At 28.2% G+C, this 18,472-nt stretch overlaps 1 protein-coding gene across 1 annotated transcript in view; it reads left to right on the forward strand.

Annotated features, from left to right (window-relative positions):
* The first annotated feature begins 414 nt into the window (after nucleotides 1-414).
* LOC117171161 (O-acyltransferase like protein-like) overlaps nucleotides 415-18,472 on the forward strand; it is a 30,724-nt gene continuing 12,666 nt past the window's right edge. Inside the window, exons 1-4 of the mRNA XM_033358221.1 lie at nucleotides 415-795; nucleotides 10,756-11,104; nucleotides 12,102-12,375; nucleotides 14,723-14,883. Coding sequence (XP_033214112.1) covers nucleotides 555-795; nucleotides 10,756-11,104; nucleotides 12,102-12,375; nucleotides 14,723-14,883 — 1,025 coding nt within the window. The 5' untranslated portion in view covers nucleotides 415-554. The remainder of the gene's footprint in view (nucleotides 796-10,755; nucleotides 11,105-12,101; nucleotides 12,376-14,722; nucleotides 14,884-18,472) is intronic.

Genomic DNA, 18,472 nt, shown 5'->3' on the forward strand with positions numbered 1-18,472 from the left:
CAATATTTTGTTTTAAATCCTTAACTTTTTTTAATAATTGTTGTTGAACAGGTTCTTTTTTTACTTGCCAAGATTTTTTAACTGCTAAATTTAAATTCATATTAAATGTCTGTGCAATTACTGGGAGTTATTTGTTTTATTTGCTAATTTCTCAAAATTACGTGCATGAATACCCCCCTCCCCCCAGGTATTAAGTAATTTAAGTACGGTCACTATTATATTATTTACCATTGCAAATAAAAAATTTTCTAAGATTATACGAGTATCTCTGCTCGATGACTAGAACATAGAAATCAGATGGAAAATATTATCTTTTTGTACATACACGTGCCCCTAATCCTTATCTCGCACAGTTGGTATATTTTGAAACATCGGTCAAGCATCAGTTACACAAGGAATCTCGGCGACTTCTGTTGTAGTTACTAGACAAAGCTTCTCATCAAAAATTCCTAAGCTTCCAAGACACAATCCTAATTTCAGAAGTAGCTCATGTATTTTATTTTTGTTAATTAGCTTAAACTTTTAATTTCTTGTTTTATAAAATTCGGGCCACAATGGACTTCATCCTAAGAATTTTGCTCGTGTTAATATTTTCGCGGTATTTTATCACAACGAGCTTATGTGAATCGTCGGTTGGAGAAATTGAAGACATCTTTGGACGGCTGGGACCAAGATCTTTGTTGAAAACATTTATAGAGTCTGCAAAATTCTCTGAATATACCAAGCAGACTTGCGCAGGACAATTTCTGACGTATACGAATGGCCTTAGAAAAGGAGAAATGTGGGCTCTTAAAAGTAAGTTTAAATTTTTTACCCTACTTTTAATTGTTAATTTACCCTAGTTTTAATTCATTAGTTTATATTTTATTGTCCTCAACTGGACTTTAAATTATTTCTTTTGTACACTAGGATGGTTCAAATTTATTATACCAATCATTTTATGAAGAGGTACAAACATTTTAAAAGAATTTCTTTAACGTTTCTGAACTAGTGTCTCCTCTACAACACATTCTTAAATGATTGTCTTATTACTGATTTAAAATTGTTTACACTAGTTAACCCTAATATAATTTATTGATTTACGCTCATTTTAATCCACTAGTTTAAATTTAATTGCCCTCGACTGGACTTTAAATTATCCCTTGTGCACACAAGGGTGGTCCAAATTTATTATACCAACAATTTCTCAAGTTGCCCAAACATTTTTAAAGAATTTCTTTCACATATTTCAACTGGTGTCTCCTCTACACCACATTCTTAAAGGATTGTCTAATTACTGATTTAAAATTGTTTTCACTAGTTAACACTATTTTAACTTGTTAATTCACGCTAATTGTAATTCACTAGTTTAAATTTAATTACACTCGACTGCACTTCAAATTGTCCCTTATGTACACTAGGGTCGTTCAAATTTATTATACCAATTATTCTATCAAAATGCCCAAAAATTTTTAGAGAATTTCTTTCACATATTTGAACTGGTGTCTCATCTACACCACATTCTTTGAGGATTATCTCTTTACTAATTTGAATTTGTTGACTCTGGTAAACTTTACTTTAATTTGTTAATTTACACTAATTTTGATTTACTAGTTTAAATTTGTTCGCCCTCGCCTGTACTTCAAATTATCCCTCATGTACACTAGGGTGGTCCAAATTTATTACATCAATCATTCTCTCAAAATGCCCAAACATTTTTAGGGAATTTCTTTCACATTTTTTAACTTATGTCTCCTTTACGCCACATTCTTTGATGATTATCTCAATACTCATTTAATAAATTGTTTACACTATTAAACTTTAACTTAATTTCTTAATTTACCCTAATTTTAATTTACATGGGCCTCGGCGGCCCATGCGGGGAACACTAGTCTAGCAAGGGAGTTGTTCATATCCGGAGAGTCGTGGGACCGGTACCACTGGAGAAAAATGTTCTCTAAGTACTTAAAGCTGTTGCTCTTGGTGGTTCGGAACTCACTTTAAACTGTAGGTCCCCCTCACGCCACCTAGTAAGTGTGTGGGAGGTGTATAAAGAAATAGGAAAGAAAGTGCAAGAAAAATGTAAACCCTTAGGGGACAGATTAGAAGTTTCCATTCCATTCCACTAGGTTGGTCCAAATTTATTATACCAATCATTCTCTCAACATTCCCAAACATTCTTAAGATATTTCTTGAACATATTTGAACTAGTATTTCATCGTTTAAGTTGTTTACCCTCGATTGGACTTCAAAGTATCCCTTATTAACACTAGAGCAATCCAAACTTTTATTAAACCAATCACTCTATCAACTTGCCCAAACATTTTTGAAGAATTTCTTTCACACATTTTAACTAGTGCATCTTCTACACTATATTTTTGTAGGATTATTTTATTACCCACTTTGTGCATCAGTGTTTTTCCGCATATCGTGCACACGAATTTCACGTTAATCCCGTTATTTCTACTTGCCCTTTTAGCTTCATTGAATATATTTTTACTTTTGAGAATAGACTCTCCTATATTTTATTTATTTCTCCTGATTTTCGTTTCGTCTGGGTTTATATTTACTTTCCTTGACTAGTAGTTTAAATTTCCTCATTTTTTCTCAGAAATCATTTTTAAATCTATTTCTCTTTTCACCGCTAATGTCTCTGATTTTCTATCTTCTTTCATTTGCTTTCTTCTTTTCTCGGGCAACGGTCTGAATTTTATCTTTCCACCATGCATCACCACACATTCTTTCTACAACTTCAGTACCATACACGTCAGTCGCACTTCTAACAATAACATCCTCAATCATAGCCGATGTTCTTTCTTTATGCGCTCTCTTCTAACCGTTCGTTTATCTTATTCTGAAAATGCCTGTAAAATTTGATTCTTGATTTTCGGTGATTAATCCCCCCCCCCCCTCCCTCTGCATTTGTTCTTTTTCCGAGAAAGAACTTCCCCAATTTTTTCTTTTTCGACTCTAACAACATTAGCCCGTGTCCCGGGTTTTTTAAATTGACATAAGGCTTCGAATGAGAAAATCTCGATTTTAAAAAAAATGGGAAAAAGATGTGATTGTTATGAACTTTTTGTAAGTTAAAGGTAAGTCACATCTTAAGGAATGTCCAAGGAATAATTTTAACCTAATAAATTTTAATTTTAACTCTCCTTGTACACCCTTGTATCGTGTCCGGAAAAAATAAAACATAACAGTTTAATTTAAAATTTCGTGCTTAACACGGCATTTTTGCCATTTTTTAAATTAATTCTTTTTATTGGATAGCGAAAAGTTTCAAAGTATTTTTGAACTTATTTTGAATTATTTAAAATGTCTTTTTTGCCTTTAAATCGTGAAAAATTATTATTTTCCTGTGTAAATTATACAGCATATGAATCTCAAGAATGATATTGCTTTTCTAAGATATTTAGTAATTATTCAAACTGTTTTCAACAGTGAAATATTTTTTAACGATATTTGATAATTGTTCAAACAATTTTAATTGGTTGAAACAATTTTTTCTGTGAATGTTCATAACTTACTACTTCCTGGAATCAATAGTGCAGTTAATGAAAGTTAAAATTTCTATTTTCTATTAAGGACAGTAGAAAATTATTTTAACAATTTCCATTTGCTTATACAATGATTCTTCTCTACAAATCTTGTAAAGTTACCATTTCATTAAATTAATGGTCCATTTAATAAGCATAAAAAGTTATATGGATTATGAAAGAAAGTTTACAATTATTTAAAAAATATATAATCATACACTTTCGCCATTTCATAGGAAAGGTGGAGAAAAATCTGATTTTTTTTTTAATCTAAAAATCTAAAATGAATCTTGAATTATTTCCATTAAACTTATAAAAATGAAAAAGTGGTATTCATTGTTTAAATAATTACAAACTGTCTTTCACAAAAAAATATCACTCTTATCGGAGCTCTTATCATTCATAACGTGTGCCATTAATTTCAGAAAATAATCTTTCACTATTTACAGGATGTAAAAATTGCTTAAACAAATAAATTGTTTTAAAGAATTGCCAAATAACCTAAAAAAATTTGACTTTTAATATTCTTTAAAAGTGCTATTAAATCCAGCAAAAAAACTTTTTGCGATTGACAAGGGAACAAATATCAGGCAAATAAACATTGTTTAAATGATCACCAAATATATTGAATTAGAAATATTATTCCTAAAATTTATCAACTGTATCATTTATCACGAAAAATAAACTCAAATATTAAAAAAACAAAAATAAAATAACATAATAAATAAATTTTTTTTTAATAAATATCGATGGCTGAGATTACTGAAACTTAGTTTAAAATACCTGAAAACGAATAATTGATCGATTATGAATAATGAATTTAGAAAAAATGCAAGAAATTACCATGTTTAGAATGAAATTGACATAACTGGTATTTTGCATTTTTCTGGGAATTTTCCGGGCCCAATACAGGGCGGTTAGGCGTATAAAAATTAAAAGTTATTGTGTGAAAATTATTCCTTAAACATTCCTTAGGAGCACGGCCTGATGTTCACTGATTTGAAATAGAAAAAACTAAGGAAATTAATTTTTCTGGAAGTGAAAAAAAATGGTAAACAATTAATATTTTTGAAATGATGCTGTCAATGAAAAATTAATAAAATTATGTTTACCTTGACAAGAGCTTTCTTTTGTCCACAAATGCCTAAAATTTATATATTTTTATATCATTTGTTTATAAGAGAACATCATTTGCAATATAATTTTAGCAAGGTCAGAAGAAAAAACTATTTATTTTCAATTTAAAACGCCTTAAGTTTGCATTTGTTTATATAATTTATTTATTAAATAAACAAATAATGACCGGTGGTAAATTTTGTTCAGAAAACATCATTTTTAATATAATTACAACCAGACTGGAAGAAAAAGCGATTTGCTTATGCCGATAAGCGTCTGCGATATCCATTTGTTTACATAAAGAGTTTATCAGAATTAATTAATAACATTTTAATCTTAAATTATAGTGGGCACACATCATCTTAACAATTAAAGCAAGCAATTTCAAAGTAAAAATATGCTTTGAAGATGAATATACTCCAATATCCATTATTTTGTAATGTAATTTGTTTATAATAATTGACTTTAAAATTAAACCAATGTTGTCTTTCTTATATCCATTTGCATTGAATCAAAGTGAAGAGAAGTATACAAAAATTTTTAGGAGATAAAAACTACATTAAAACACTTGACACTTTTTTCGCTACTTGCATTAACATTAAAATTAAATAAACAACAAAATCTGCCCGCACCATTTTCTGAAAAATGTAGTCCTGGATTTTTCAAACATAAACAAAAAATCTAAAATCGGTAAACAATTGTGTTCTAAATATAATTTTGAACCTCGTTTTTTGATTTTACCCCACCACGATTTGAAATAGAATCCATTTATATTTGAGAGTTATTACTTTCTTACAAGTTTTTTGGGTAATAAATTTGGCCAATAAATTCAACTGTATTGTTAAAAAATCGTCATTTTTGGTGAAAAAATTCAGTTTCTTTCATGGGACAGTAATATTTTGTTTAAAAAAATATTTTGTTGCTGATAAGTCAACTGAAATATTTTTTGGATGAAAACTATTTTTCCTGAAAATTTGTCTTTTCGATTTAAAAGCTCATATATTTCAGTGCAAATACTGCATCTTTTTTTTTTTAAATGTGACTAATGTTGTGTTGAAAATTAAACTGTTTAATGTGCAGAATTGCTGAAAATAAAAACCAGAATCTTGCGACCAAACTTGGAAAACCACCATCAATTTTTCCTGTTGCAATTTAAAAAAAGATAAAACATTTCCTAAAAAAGAAATGAAAAGAATTTGTTCTTTTTACAGAAAAAAAGAGAAAAAAAACTGTGAAGGCAACTGTACTCTTTTTGAATAAAATTTTTTTTGAAAACTTCTTCTGGTTTAAAAATTCATCTATTTTGAGTAGAAATAAGCATTTTTTGAATGAAAATGCAAATGTTTAGTTGAAAATTAAACTAATTCCTCAACAAATATATTTTTTGTTTAAAATTCCTATTTTTGTCTTAAAAAGTCAACTAAAATCTTTTTGGATTAAAATTCACCTCGTTTTGTGAAAATTTGTCTTTTGATTTAAAAACTCGCCTGTTTTAGTAAAAGTCTCATCTCTCTTTAATTAGAATGCAACAATTTTGTCGCACATTCAACCTTTTTTTTTAAGTATGTCTTTTTGATTTTTAAATTCACCTGCTTTAGCAGAGATTACATTGCACTACTTGGGTAAAATTTAAACTGCATAGTTAAACATTTTTTTATATTAAAGGCCTTTTTTTAAATCAATTTTTCAACTGAAGATTTAACTTTTCAGTTTTTTAATATTGATCTTTTTTAGTTTACGGTACTTTTTTTTTACCAAAAAAAATTTTCTTGGTTTGAAATTTCACTTTTGTTGGGTAAAAATGCACCAGTTTGTTAAAAAGTCATGTTTTATAGAAGACATTTTTGTGTAAAATAAATTAATAAATTTGTATCTTAAAGACTGTTTTATTATATTTATAAAAAAATTAGTCAACGAAAAATCAGGGAACTTTGAAAATGAAGTTTTCGGACATCCTGCCTAATTCCACAAACAATAACTAGCAAAACATTTCTGGAAACAAAAGATACGCACAGTAAGAGGGAGGGGGTAAAAATATTTTTTTATGACACATGAACGCCTTGTCGCCCTTTTCGACGCTCATGAGGCGGAGCTAAATTTCTACTTTTCTCCCTAGGGGGTAAAAAGTGACGTCAAAGGTGAATAATGAATATAATACATCTATGAGCTCCCATTTGACGATAATCAGCCGACCCACCCTAAGAACTGCAAAAAACGTTTTGGTTGCAGGTAACAGAATTTTACAGTAATTTATGGAAAGTTACTACGTTAAATTGGTCCAATTGCCGTAAAACAAAAAAAAAATTGCGGAAATTTATACAAATTTTTAACTTTAATTTTAGGTCATTTATCTACAGTTTTCATAAATTACCTGTAACATCACTATAATGTACCAAAAAATTCCGGAAATTTTCTAAACTTTTAAAATTGAATTATTGTAATTTATAGTATGTTAACATATTTGCCTGTAAAATTACCACAAATAACCTGAAATTTTCATAAATTTCCGGAAATTCATAAAAATATTTAAAATTGAATTTTGGGTAACTTAAGTTGCCATATTGACCTGTCAAATTACCATCTATGACAAAAAATTTCCATAAGTTTCTATAAATTAAAAAAAAAGGTTAAATTGAATTCAAGATAATTTATGGAAAGTTACCGTATTTACCTGTAAAATTACCATAAATGACCGAAAATTTTCATAAATTATCGGAAATTCACTAAAATGTTAGAAATTTAATTTTGGGAAATTTATGATAAGAAACTGCGTTTATCTGTAATATAATCATTAATTACCAAAAACTTTCGTAAATATCCGGAAATTTATAGACATTTATAAATTGAATTTTTGGCAATTTATAGTAAGTTGTTATAAATTACCTGTAGTGTTACCATAAATGACCAAAAAACTTTAAAAATTTCCGAAAATGTTTAAAATTAAAGTTTGGTTAATTTATGATAATTCAGCATATTTACTTGTATTATTATCATAAATCACCAACAAATTTTATAAATTTCCAGAAATTCATAGACATTTTTCAATTGAATTTTGGGCAATTTATGGTAAGTTGTCAATAATTACATGTAATATTACCATAAATTACCCAAAAAATCTATAAATCTCCGTAAATTTATCAAAATATTAAAAATTTAATTTTGGGTGATTTATGTTAAGTTACCATATTGAACTGTCAAATTACGATTCATGACAGAAAAAGTTCATAAGTTTCCAAAAATTTTACAAAATGTTTGAAATTTAATTTTGGGCAATTCATGATCATTTACCATGTCTACCTGTAATATAACCATAAATAACCAAAAATGTTAATAAATATCCAGAAATTTATAGACATGTTTTAATTAAATTTTTGGCAATTTATGGTGGGTCAAGCGCGGATCTACGGTGGGGCGATGGGGGCGATCGCCCCCACCAAAGGATTTTCAATTCCATATAGCATCAGCCATAGGTTAGTCCAAAAATGCATGGCAAAATATTTTTTCAAGCTAGAGGGCAACGACCTCCCCCCCATTTTATTCGAAATCTGAAAAAAGAAATTCCATAACTTTTTCCATTTTTTATTTTAACAGGTGCCGCTTTTTACTTAAAGTTTCTCATGTAAAATGCATAAGGAAAAATCACTTTTTTGAGTTATTAGAAGAATTTTTTTCGGTTTAATAAAATGTTACGGGAAAGTATGGGGACCTGTAGAGAATTATACAATGAAGAATTTCATATATCAGACATATAGGTTTGACATATAGGTATAGGTATAGGTATAGGTATAGGTATAGGTATAGGTATAGGTATAGGTATAGGTATAGGTATAGGTATAGGTATAGGTATAGGTATAGGTATAGGTATAGGTATAGGTATAGGTATAGGTATAGGTATAGGTATAGGTATAGGTATAGGTATAGGTATAGGTATAGGTATAGGTATAGGTATAGGTATAGGTATAGGTATAGGTATAGGTATAGGTATAGGTATAGGTATAGGTATAGGTATAGGTATAATGTAGGTATAAGTATAAATAATTTTTTTTCCGAAAATTCGTTTTTTCTCCTAAAAATTATTACTCTTAGTCTAGTGGGACATTAATTATTATTGGTTGGTTCATTAATTTTGAATTCTTTTAAGAAATGGTATTTGTTCAAATAATTTTATTCGATAATTAGTTTTTTTTCTTAAAAAATTATTACCACTGGTCTAGTGGAATATTTATTAACATTAGTTGATTAATTTTCAATTATTTGAACATATGAAATTTGTTTCAATAATTTTTTGATAACAATTTTCAATATTTCTTTAGTGGAATATTTAATAACATTGTTTGATTAATTTTTTTAATGAAAATTATTATAAAAAAAAACTTTTTATACAAATGGAATTTGTTTATATAATTAGAAATTAAAGAACTCATAATGATAAATATTCCTTTAGACGCACATTAATAATTTTAATTTTAAAAAATTCGAAACGAAAATATTTTAACAAAGTCCATTTGTTTAAATAATTAAAAATTAATGAAAATAAATCAAAATAAAATAAATAAATATTACACTAGACCAATAGTAATAATTTTCAGGGAAAAAATAATTAAAAAGAAATATAAACAAATTCCATTTCTTTAAATAATTGAAAATTAATTAACCAATAATAATAAATATTCCACTAGACCAATATTAATTATTTTACTTGAAAAAAATACCTGAATACAGTACTCAAAATGTCGATTTATGAAGAATTGACATTTTTTGTTTTAAGGGTAGTTTTCAGGTACTAGTGGGGGTGTGTTAGAGATCTACAAGCTGCTATAGGTTCCCGTCACATTTTTTTAAAACCTAAAATATTATTCCATAAACTCTAAAAAGTGATTGCTCTCCGTGCTTTTTACATGGGAAACTTCAAGTCAAAACCGGAACCTGTTAAAATAAAATAAGAATAAAAAATTTGGGAATTTCTTGTTTCGGATTTAGAATAAAATGGAGGGGGCGGGGGTCGTTGACCTCTAAAAAAATGCGTTTTTGAGCCATCCTAGTCAGTAAACATAATCTATGCACGCAGCTATTACAAAGTAGCCCCTTCATAACTTTTATATACGCCCCCGCCAAGTTCAATTTCTGGTTCCGCCATTGCGGTAGACTTTCATCAATTACATGTAATATTACCGTAAATTATTAAAAGACTTGCAAAATTTACAAAAATATTTAAAATTGAATTTTGGGTAATTTATGACAATTTACCATATTTGCCTGTATTATTATAATAAATTACCCGAAAATGTCATAAATTTTCCGAAATTTATAGACATTTTAATTTGAGTTTTGGGCATTTTATGGTAAATTGTCATAAATTACCTATAATATTACCACAAATTACCATGAAATTTCATAAATTTCAGAAAATTTAAAAAAGGTTTAAAATTGAATTTTGCGTCATTTATGTTAAGTTACCATATTGACCTGTAAAATTACCATAAATTGCCAAAAATCTCAATATATTTACGGACATTTATAGCTTTTTTTAATGGAATGTTTGGCAATTTATGGTAAGTTGTCATCAATTTACCTATAATATTACCATAAATTACGAAAAAACTAAATAAATTTCCTGAAATTTCCAAAAAAAATTTTAATTGAATTTTGGGTAATTTATAATAATTTATTATATTTAGCTGTAATATAACCATGAATTACCAAACAATTTCATAAATTTCTAGAAATTCATAGACGTTCTTAATTGAATTTCCCGCAATTTATGGTAAGTTAGTATAAATTACCCTTAAAATTACCGTCAATCATGTTTTTTTTTATTCAAAATGTAATATGGGCTGAAAACGTGACTGTGTTCCGAGAAATGTCTCAAATCATCTATTTGTTATAAATAATATCGTATGTGCCAAGAAAGAAAGAGAATTTTTTTCGTAGGTGCATAATATACTATTTTACGGTTTGTTTCAGGGCCTATAATCCGTTACGTGATTTAAGTACGGCCTCTAAAATCTCGTGCCAATTTCTCCCCGTTTATAGTAGTGCGCAATGGTCTTAAGAAAAGAAAATTATAACAGTTAATAAAATATTTCTAATTAACAAAATAACGTTTCTTGCATCTTTCCAGTGCTGGACTCGTCTTCAAAGATCCCGTCTGGTATTTTGACAGGAAATATTGTCGATCTGGGAATGTTTGACGAATGCATGTCAGTTCAGGCAAAGAAAGAGAAGATAGAAATTCGTGGTCGACACTGCATGTACTCAATAACTTTAGCTAATCACAACAGTTCAGATCTTGTTCAACCATCTTTTTCTATATGCGTTCCCTCAGCATGTAATGCTTATGATGTGGAAACATTTCTTAATAAAACTATCCATAATTTTGAGTTGATAAAAGATTTGGGAATCACTGATATAACTGCAACTTGCTCAACTGTTGGTCCTCAAAGATGGTCAAAGGGAACCATCATATCAGTGTAAGTACAATTACTTTTTCTTATTTTTGAAAGTCTTAATCAATTATAGTAGATTTTCAACTTGCACTGCAGTCCCGCTATAGAGCCTTTCCCGGGAGTACCCTTTGTATTTCGGACTATCTCGGGACTCTCCAAACCGTAAACAATCAGGGCCGTCTGAACCATTTATGTTGGCCTTTCATTAAAAAAAAATGTTTTTGTTTTATATTTGCTATTTTGGGTTTATAATGTTTATAATTTTTGAGTATGTAAGTACATATATTAGGGTGGCCATTTTAATTTAAGAAAAAAAACTCCCGGTCAATAACCGGTTCTTTGTCGGTTCGTAAACATTTTTTAAGGTTAATAAAATAACTGAAAATTAAAGCACTCAAATAGAAATCTTGAATTTAACAAAATTTTTTATTGAAGTTTAAACATTTTTTAATTCAAAAATTTTGTTTAAACAAGTTTGAACAAGTTTTAATGAAATGCAGATAAACTGCCAAATGTAGAATTTTAATATTGGTAAATTATTGTGTTCAAAGATTTAATGTCAATTCCAAAAGTATAAATCGTCTTTATCATTTGCAATACTCTAAATTAAAGAATCAGCCTATATTTAAAATTATTGATATAGTCGACAGAAAAGATCTATTATTCATTTCTGAATATTCTGATGGAGGCTTCTAAGGACACTTCAGAAAAGAATAATTCAGGTTAAAATTGTTTAAATGTTAAAATTTCTATTTGGGTTGATTTTATTTTAAAAAATTAATTGAGAAATCGTAAAGTAATTATTGTTATAAACAATCATAGTTTAAATTTTAATTAACACTACCCAAATAGAATATTAGAGAATCCGTCAATGAATAAAATCAGGCCTTAACAGCGCTTCTCTTTCGCCCCCTCGAACTTCCTTGTCCTCTAATGGGAGCTTTGATTGCGGGACTGCAGTGTATGTAGTATCCATGAATTTATTGTTATGACAAATTTTTATAATTATTTTACGTTGCAGGACAATACTATCTATCTTTGTGATTTTCCTAATAATTTGTACGTTTCTGGATATCCTTCAAAGACGTAAACCTCTTGAATCTGCAGTTGCCAGTAACTTGACAGAGTTTTCCTTGTACAAAAGTGCCAGCAAAATTTTGATTATGAATGTCAGTTCCAATTCATTGAGTGCATTGCATGGCATTCGATCTTTAAGTATGTGCTGGATTGTTCTTGGCCATCAGTATGTGATGAGCCTTTTTTATGCTAACGCTAACATGATTTATGTTGCTGATGTGAGTTATTAAAAAAAAATGTCTAATTTAAGAATTTTGAGAAGGGTTGGGGGCTGAGTATATTGAATACACTTACAGAAACACCTTAGACTTTTTTAAAAACAAAATTGGGTAAAAATGCCCAGTAGGCACAAAATTCAGCGACGTCTTTACGACATCGTTACGACATTGTTACGACAACTTTAACAACAACTTTTACGACAACGTTACGACATCCTGTGTCCAGGTTGTTAAGCCGTCTTTACGATATCGTAAATATGTCGTATGATCTGACGATGTCTTTACGATATCGTTAAGGTACTGTAATGACATGGACATAGGATGTCGTAAAGTTGTCGTAAAGATGTCGTAATGATATCGTAAAGACGTCGACAAATTGTATGCCCATTGGGGGCTGCAAGCAGTTGACAAATATATTGACTAAGGAAAACCGAACATTACTGGGACATTTGCGAAAAGATAAGCCACATAAATCCAATTGTAGAATAGTGAATTAAAATTTTTGGCAAAAAAAAAACATTAAAATAAGTGGCTTATACCTTACTTGATCGATTAGAACCAAAAATACATTATTAATTTTATAGATAATTAACATAAATGGATATTTTTTAAGCTGGTCAGATCGCCCAATAGTGGGACAAGAATTTTGAGGTAAATCCTTAAGTGGGACACAAAAGAAGTCAATACTGGGACAAGGAATATCCAACGGGGTCTGTCCAAATAAAATAGAACAATTTACTTACACTTTTAAAATACATGAAAAAGCAAGAATTGATTGTGATGAATCATAAGGAATTTAGTTTTCTTTATTTTTAAATAAAATTTATAACAGCATGTTACCATTTTGCTTAAAAAATGATAATAAATTATTAAATGAAATTAATTAATATTAAAAATATTTTTATAAGCTCGGCGCTTTCCGTTCAATTAATTATTTATTCTAAAAAAGTTGTCCGAAGTACTTTATTGTAACCTGAAAATCTAACCTCAAATTATGCAACCCGCTTAAGTAATTAATTTAATAGTAACTCATAAATTTAATTTTTCAAACAAAATAGTATGTTTGCATTAAAATTTAATTTGATAGATTAATATTAAATATCATAAATATTAATAAGATTGTTATTATTATCGATTTACTTGCAAATTCAAGTATCTGCTTGTAAATTTTGATTTAGAATTCATATTAATTAAAATTAATACATAAACTGAGAAAAAATATTCAGACAGTTTCAATTCTTTTTTAGTTAAAACATTTATTATTTGATTGCAAATTTTATTGACTGAAACATTTTTTTCGATTAATATTTCAACTATTTTGTTCCAAATTCGTCTTCTTGGTTCGAAAATTTATCTTTTTAATTATAAATTTCAACAGTTTTATTTAAAATTCGTTGTTTTTTTTAAATTAATTCAACTGCTTTTAATTTGCAATTAAAATATTTTTTGGTTGAAATATCAACTATTATATCTCTTGATAAAAATTCACCTTTTTTTGGTTAAAAATTCCACTACTCTATTAAAAGTTATACTACTTTGTAAAAAATGCATAATTTTACTTGAAAATTCCACTCTTAGGTAGGTTTTGGTTGAAATGTCAACTATTATATTTCTTGATTAGAATTCACCTTTTTTTGGTTAAATTTTCCACTACTCGGTTGCAAATTGTACTAATTTGTAAAAAATGCATTATTTTACTTGAGAATTCCACTCTTTAGTTGTAAATTAACTTTTTTTTAAAACAAAATCAATTTTTAAAATTTGTAACTAAAAAATGTTTTGGTTGAAATATCTACTATGCAATTTTATTTTTTTAATTTTTGACCCTTTTAGGTTAGAATATCTCGAAAACTGAGGGTGATAGAATTTTTCTGAGGTCAGATTCGGATTCAGCGCAGCAAAAACCTTCGGGTATAGTAGGTCTGGTCTCTGGTTCTGAGAATTGTTGGCCTGTGTTATTAACCAATTAGAGCAGGGGTTTAGGAAGATCTGTTCTGGTCGGTTAAGACAAGTTCATATGTATTAATAATACATAAGGCTCGGATAATACGGACTAATCTTGCGCTATTAATCGGATAAAACGGGTCTACTACTTTTGTTCCAACCTCGGATAATCGCTAACTCGGATAAAGCGGGGTCGGATAAGCGAGGATCTACTGTACTTTTTACATTGTCCCAGTAATGGTCGGTGCGTTTTTATCAAGTTTAAATATCTAAAAAAGCCCCGCGTTTCTTTTTGTTTTCCAACATGCAACTCTTCCTTGATACACAATTTATTTAAATATTAGACAATTGTAAAAATAACAATAAAATATTTCACTAATTATTTTCCTATTGTGCAAAATAGTGGATTAAATCCTGGAGGTCATTGTACTTATTTTTGGCCCTTTTCGCCGTGGATACGTTCTTTATGCTAAGCGGACTTTTACTGACTTATTTTTTCCTAAAAGAAATGTCTACAGGAAAGAAGTTTAATGTTTTTGCGTTCTATGTTCACCGTTATATAAGGTAATTATAATTATTATTGTATACTATATCCGATCTTCAGGGTTACTTGAAATCATACGGAAAAACTGGTGTTTATTGTTGAATTAATTTTTGGTTCCTAAGGAACTGCAAATAAAAGAAACCCCTCTTGCTGAAAAGAAACCAAAAACAAATTCTGACAAACTTAAATTAATTAAAAGAATTAAAATATAAAGTATTATCGCAATTTTTTTTGTTTACTTTTTTTTTCTTCATGAAGAATTTTTTTATGTTCAGCATGGCCAGACTTTATGCGCGGGCTAATTGAAAGCAAAACAAATTATAAAATTGTTAAGTTAATAGTTATAAATAAATTAACTTATTAAATAGTCTGCACTATAGATACTTCGTTTTCAAATTAAATTTTTGAGTTAAAATGACTTGCTTTCATTGAAAAATAATACTGGATCAAAAAAATTTGTCATCCCATATTTTTTAATAATTTATAAACAAGTGTCTAGTGTGGACATTAAAAGGCAGAAGAAATATTTTTCTTTTAATTTTCCTGAAATTATTTTGCCGTAGGTTATTAGTAATAGAAAATTATTATCCGATATTTGTTATTAATTTTATGAACAAATGGTATAAACAATTTCCCAGGGTATATATTTAAACGCAGAAAGAAATCGTTTTTTCCCAATTTTCCTCAAATTATGTCGCCAGTGATATTAAACGATGAAAAATTATCATCCGATATTTTTTATTAACTTTTTGAGCAAATTATAATAAATCTTGTAACTTGGTCATTTAGAGGTTGAGAAAGATCCTTTGACCTTTGAATCTCCAAGATGTAATTTTTTTTTTCATAATTTGTTTGTCCAATTAATAAAAATATCGGATGATAATTTCCCATCTTTAAACATCACTGGCGAAATATGTTGAGGAAAATTAAGAGAAAAACTACTTATTTCTGCACTTAAATGTCCACACTAGGCATTTGTTTATATAATTTGTCTATAAACTCAATAAAAAAATATCGTATGATAATTTTCTATAACTAAACATCACTAAATACATAATTTTAAAAAAATCGGAGAAAAACGATTTTTTCTGCCTTTAAATATCCACCCTGGTCATTTGCTTATACGACTTGTTTATAAAATTAATTTAAAAATTCGAATGACAATTTTCCATAATTAAACATCACTAGCGATACAATTAGAGGAAAACTAGGAGAAAAACTATTTCTTTCTGGTCTTTAAATGTCCACACCAGGCATTTGTTAATGTAATTTGTTTATAAAATTAATAAAAGTATCAGATGACAATTTGTTATATAATCTAGTATTATTTCTTCGGTGAAATCAAGTAATTTGAATGCAAAAGTTCACTTAAAAAACGAAGAATCCATAGTGTAGACTATCTGTTAAGTTAATTTGTTTATAACAATAAAGTTAACAATGTCATAATTTTTTTTACTTTCAACTACCCTCGTGCTTGAAGTCTGGTAATGCCGATCCAAGACAATTTTTTCAGTGTTAATAAACAAAGAAAAAACGAAGAAATCTTTTTTTTCTTCAATCTTTACATGAACAGAAGAATTTAAACAAAAAATAAAATCAAGCCATATGAATCTCCTTAAAATTTAATGCTAAATTTTTCTGAAAAAATTCAAAATCGGTTAAGAATTGTCAGCTACAAGTTATTTTGAACCTCGTTTTTTGATTTCATCCCACCGTGGGGTGGTCCAAAAATTCATTGGAAATTTTTTTCTTAAATTTTTATGGAGACAGGTCGAAGTTTGTAAAAATAAATACATTTCTTTTGTCTTAGAGAAAAATGATATTCAAAGGTGCCGCATGCCCCATGAAGTTTAACAAGTATTTCCCCTAAGAAAAAAGACATTTTTGTAAATTTTATTCAGAATCCTCAAAATTATCTCAATCGAGTTGAAACTTAAAATTTCTCGCAAAAACTAGGCATAGAATATTAATAAAATATCACTTTAAAAATATCAACACCATAGGTTTGTTTTATAGGGTCCCAAAAAAACCCCAAAAGTGAAGAAATGGGTTTTGTGAGTTTTTGGCGCTAATTATGACTTTTTTGTGTATTTTTTTATTCAAGTTGTTTCTGGAACATAAAAAAATCATTTAATGCTGATAATGAGATGTTTACGTACATTTCTAAAACCATTAATGATTGTTTTTAATAATTTTCTCACAAAAAAGTCGCGGATTTAAAAAAAAATTCACATTTTGTCCAATTTTCAATTGGTTTAACAGTTTTAAAAAATTATTGTTTAAACAATTTATTATTATTGTTAATAATATTATCATCGCCTAATTGGAAGAGTGTTGCGGTTTCTTCTGAAATCTGCAAATGTTTGTCTGTTTTTCATTAGGCGTGACTCGAAAATTAACTAGATTTAGCAAAAATAATTGTTCAAACAAATTATTGTTTGTATGTCTATCTTCATCTATATCAATGCGGGGTTTTCGGTAATTTTTATTTTTTTTTTCGTTTTTCACTTGGTGAGGTTACCATTAATGAAAGTTAACAAAAAAGTTGTTCACACAATTTAAAATTGCTTATAACTATCTTTTCTTAGATAAGGTTTAAAAATTTGTGTTTTTTTCTGATCAAAAAGAGTGAAAATAATTCACTTAAAACAAGAATACTATTTAAAAAATAATTTTTGTCGTGGTTGACTTATTATTTGTTCATAAATAAAAAGGCGAAGAAAAGTTCAAGAGTGAAGAAAAAACAGCAACTTCCTAGCACTTATATAAGAAAAGATAGTTATAAACAATATTAAATTGTTTAAACAACTTTTTGTTAACTTTCATTAATTATTACCTCATTAAGTGAAAAAAAGGACAGATAGCTCAAAATCGCTGAAAACATCGCAACTATCAGGCATTGGTATAGGTGAAGATGGTCATAAGCAACAATTGTTTGTTTAAACAACTATTCTTGCTAATTCTAATTCATTAATTATGCCACGCCTAATGAAAAATAGACCAACAGTTAAAAATTTTAACAAAAAACGCGAGATTGTACCAATTAGGCAAAGAAAATATTATGAACCATAATAATAAATTGTTTAAATAATTATTTACGTCAACGTGAATTAATTATTACTTCACTCTAAATGAAAATTTTATAACAAGCCACAAATTTCAGAAAAAGAGAATCTTTCTAGCTTTATTTAAATGGAATATTATTAGTCGAAAAATCTTTGCATTTTAATAATTGACGGCTTCTTTTTTTTTGGAAAACTTTCTCTACAACTCTAAGTGTCTCCAATTTTGAAAGCAAATTTGTCTATAGCTGAAACCGTTAAATATTTTTTCCAGAAAAAATTCAATTGCAAATAACATGGTTAAAATTAATCTTTTTTGCGTGTAAATTTGAAAATTTTGTACAACAAATAATTTTGTTTTGTTAGGGATGACATCAGTAATACGAGGGTAGTTCAATAAGTCCTTAGAATGAAGTATAAAAACAATTTTTTTTGGGTAATTTTTTTTTTCAACATAATCTCCTTGGAGCTCTATACACTTGGTCAATCGCTTTTCAAGTTGTTTTAATCCTTCAGAAAAGTGCGTTTTCGGAAGTTCCTCAAAATA

This window comes from Belonocnema kinseyi, chromosome 1 (assembly GCF_010883055.1).
Source record: "Belonocnema kinseyi isolate 2016_QV_RU_SX_M_011 chromosome 1, B_treatae_v1, whole genome shotgun sequence".
Taxonomy (NCBI): domain Eukaryota; kingdom Metazoa; phylum Arthropoda; class Insecta; order Hymenoptera; family Cynipidae; genus Belonocnema; species Belonocnema kinseyi.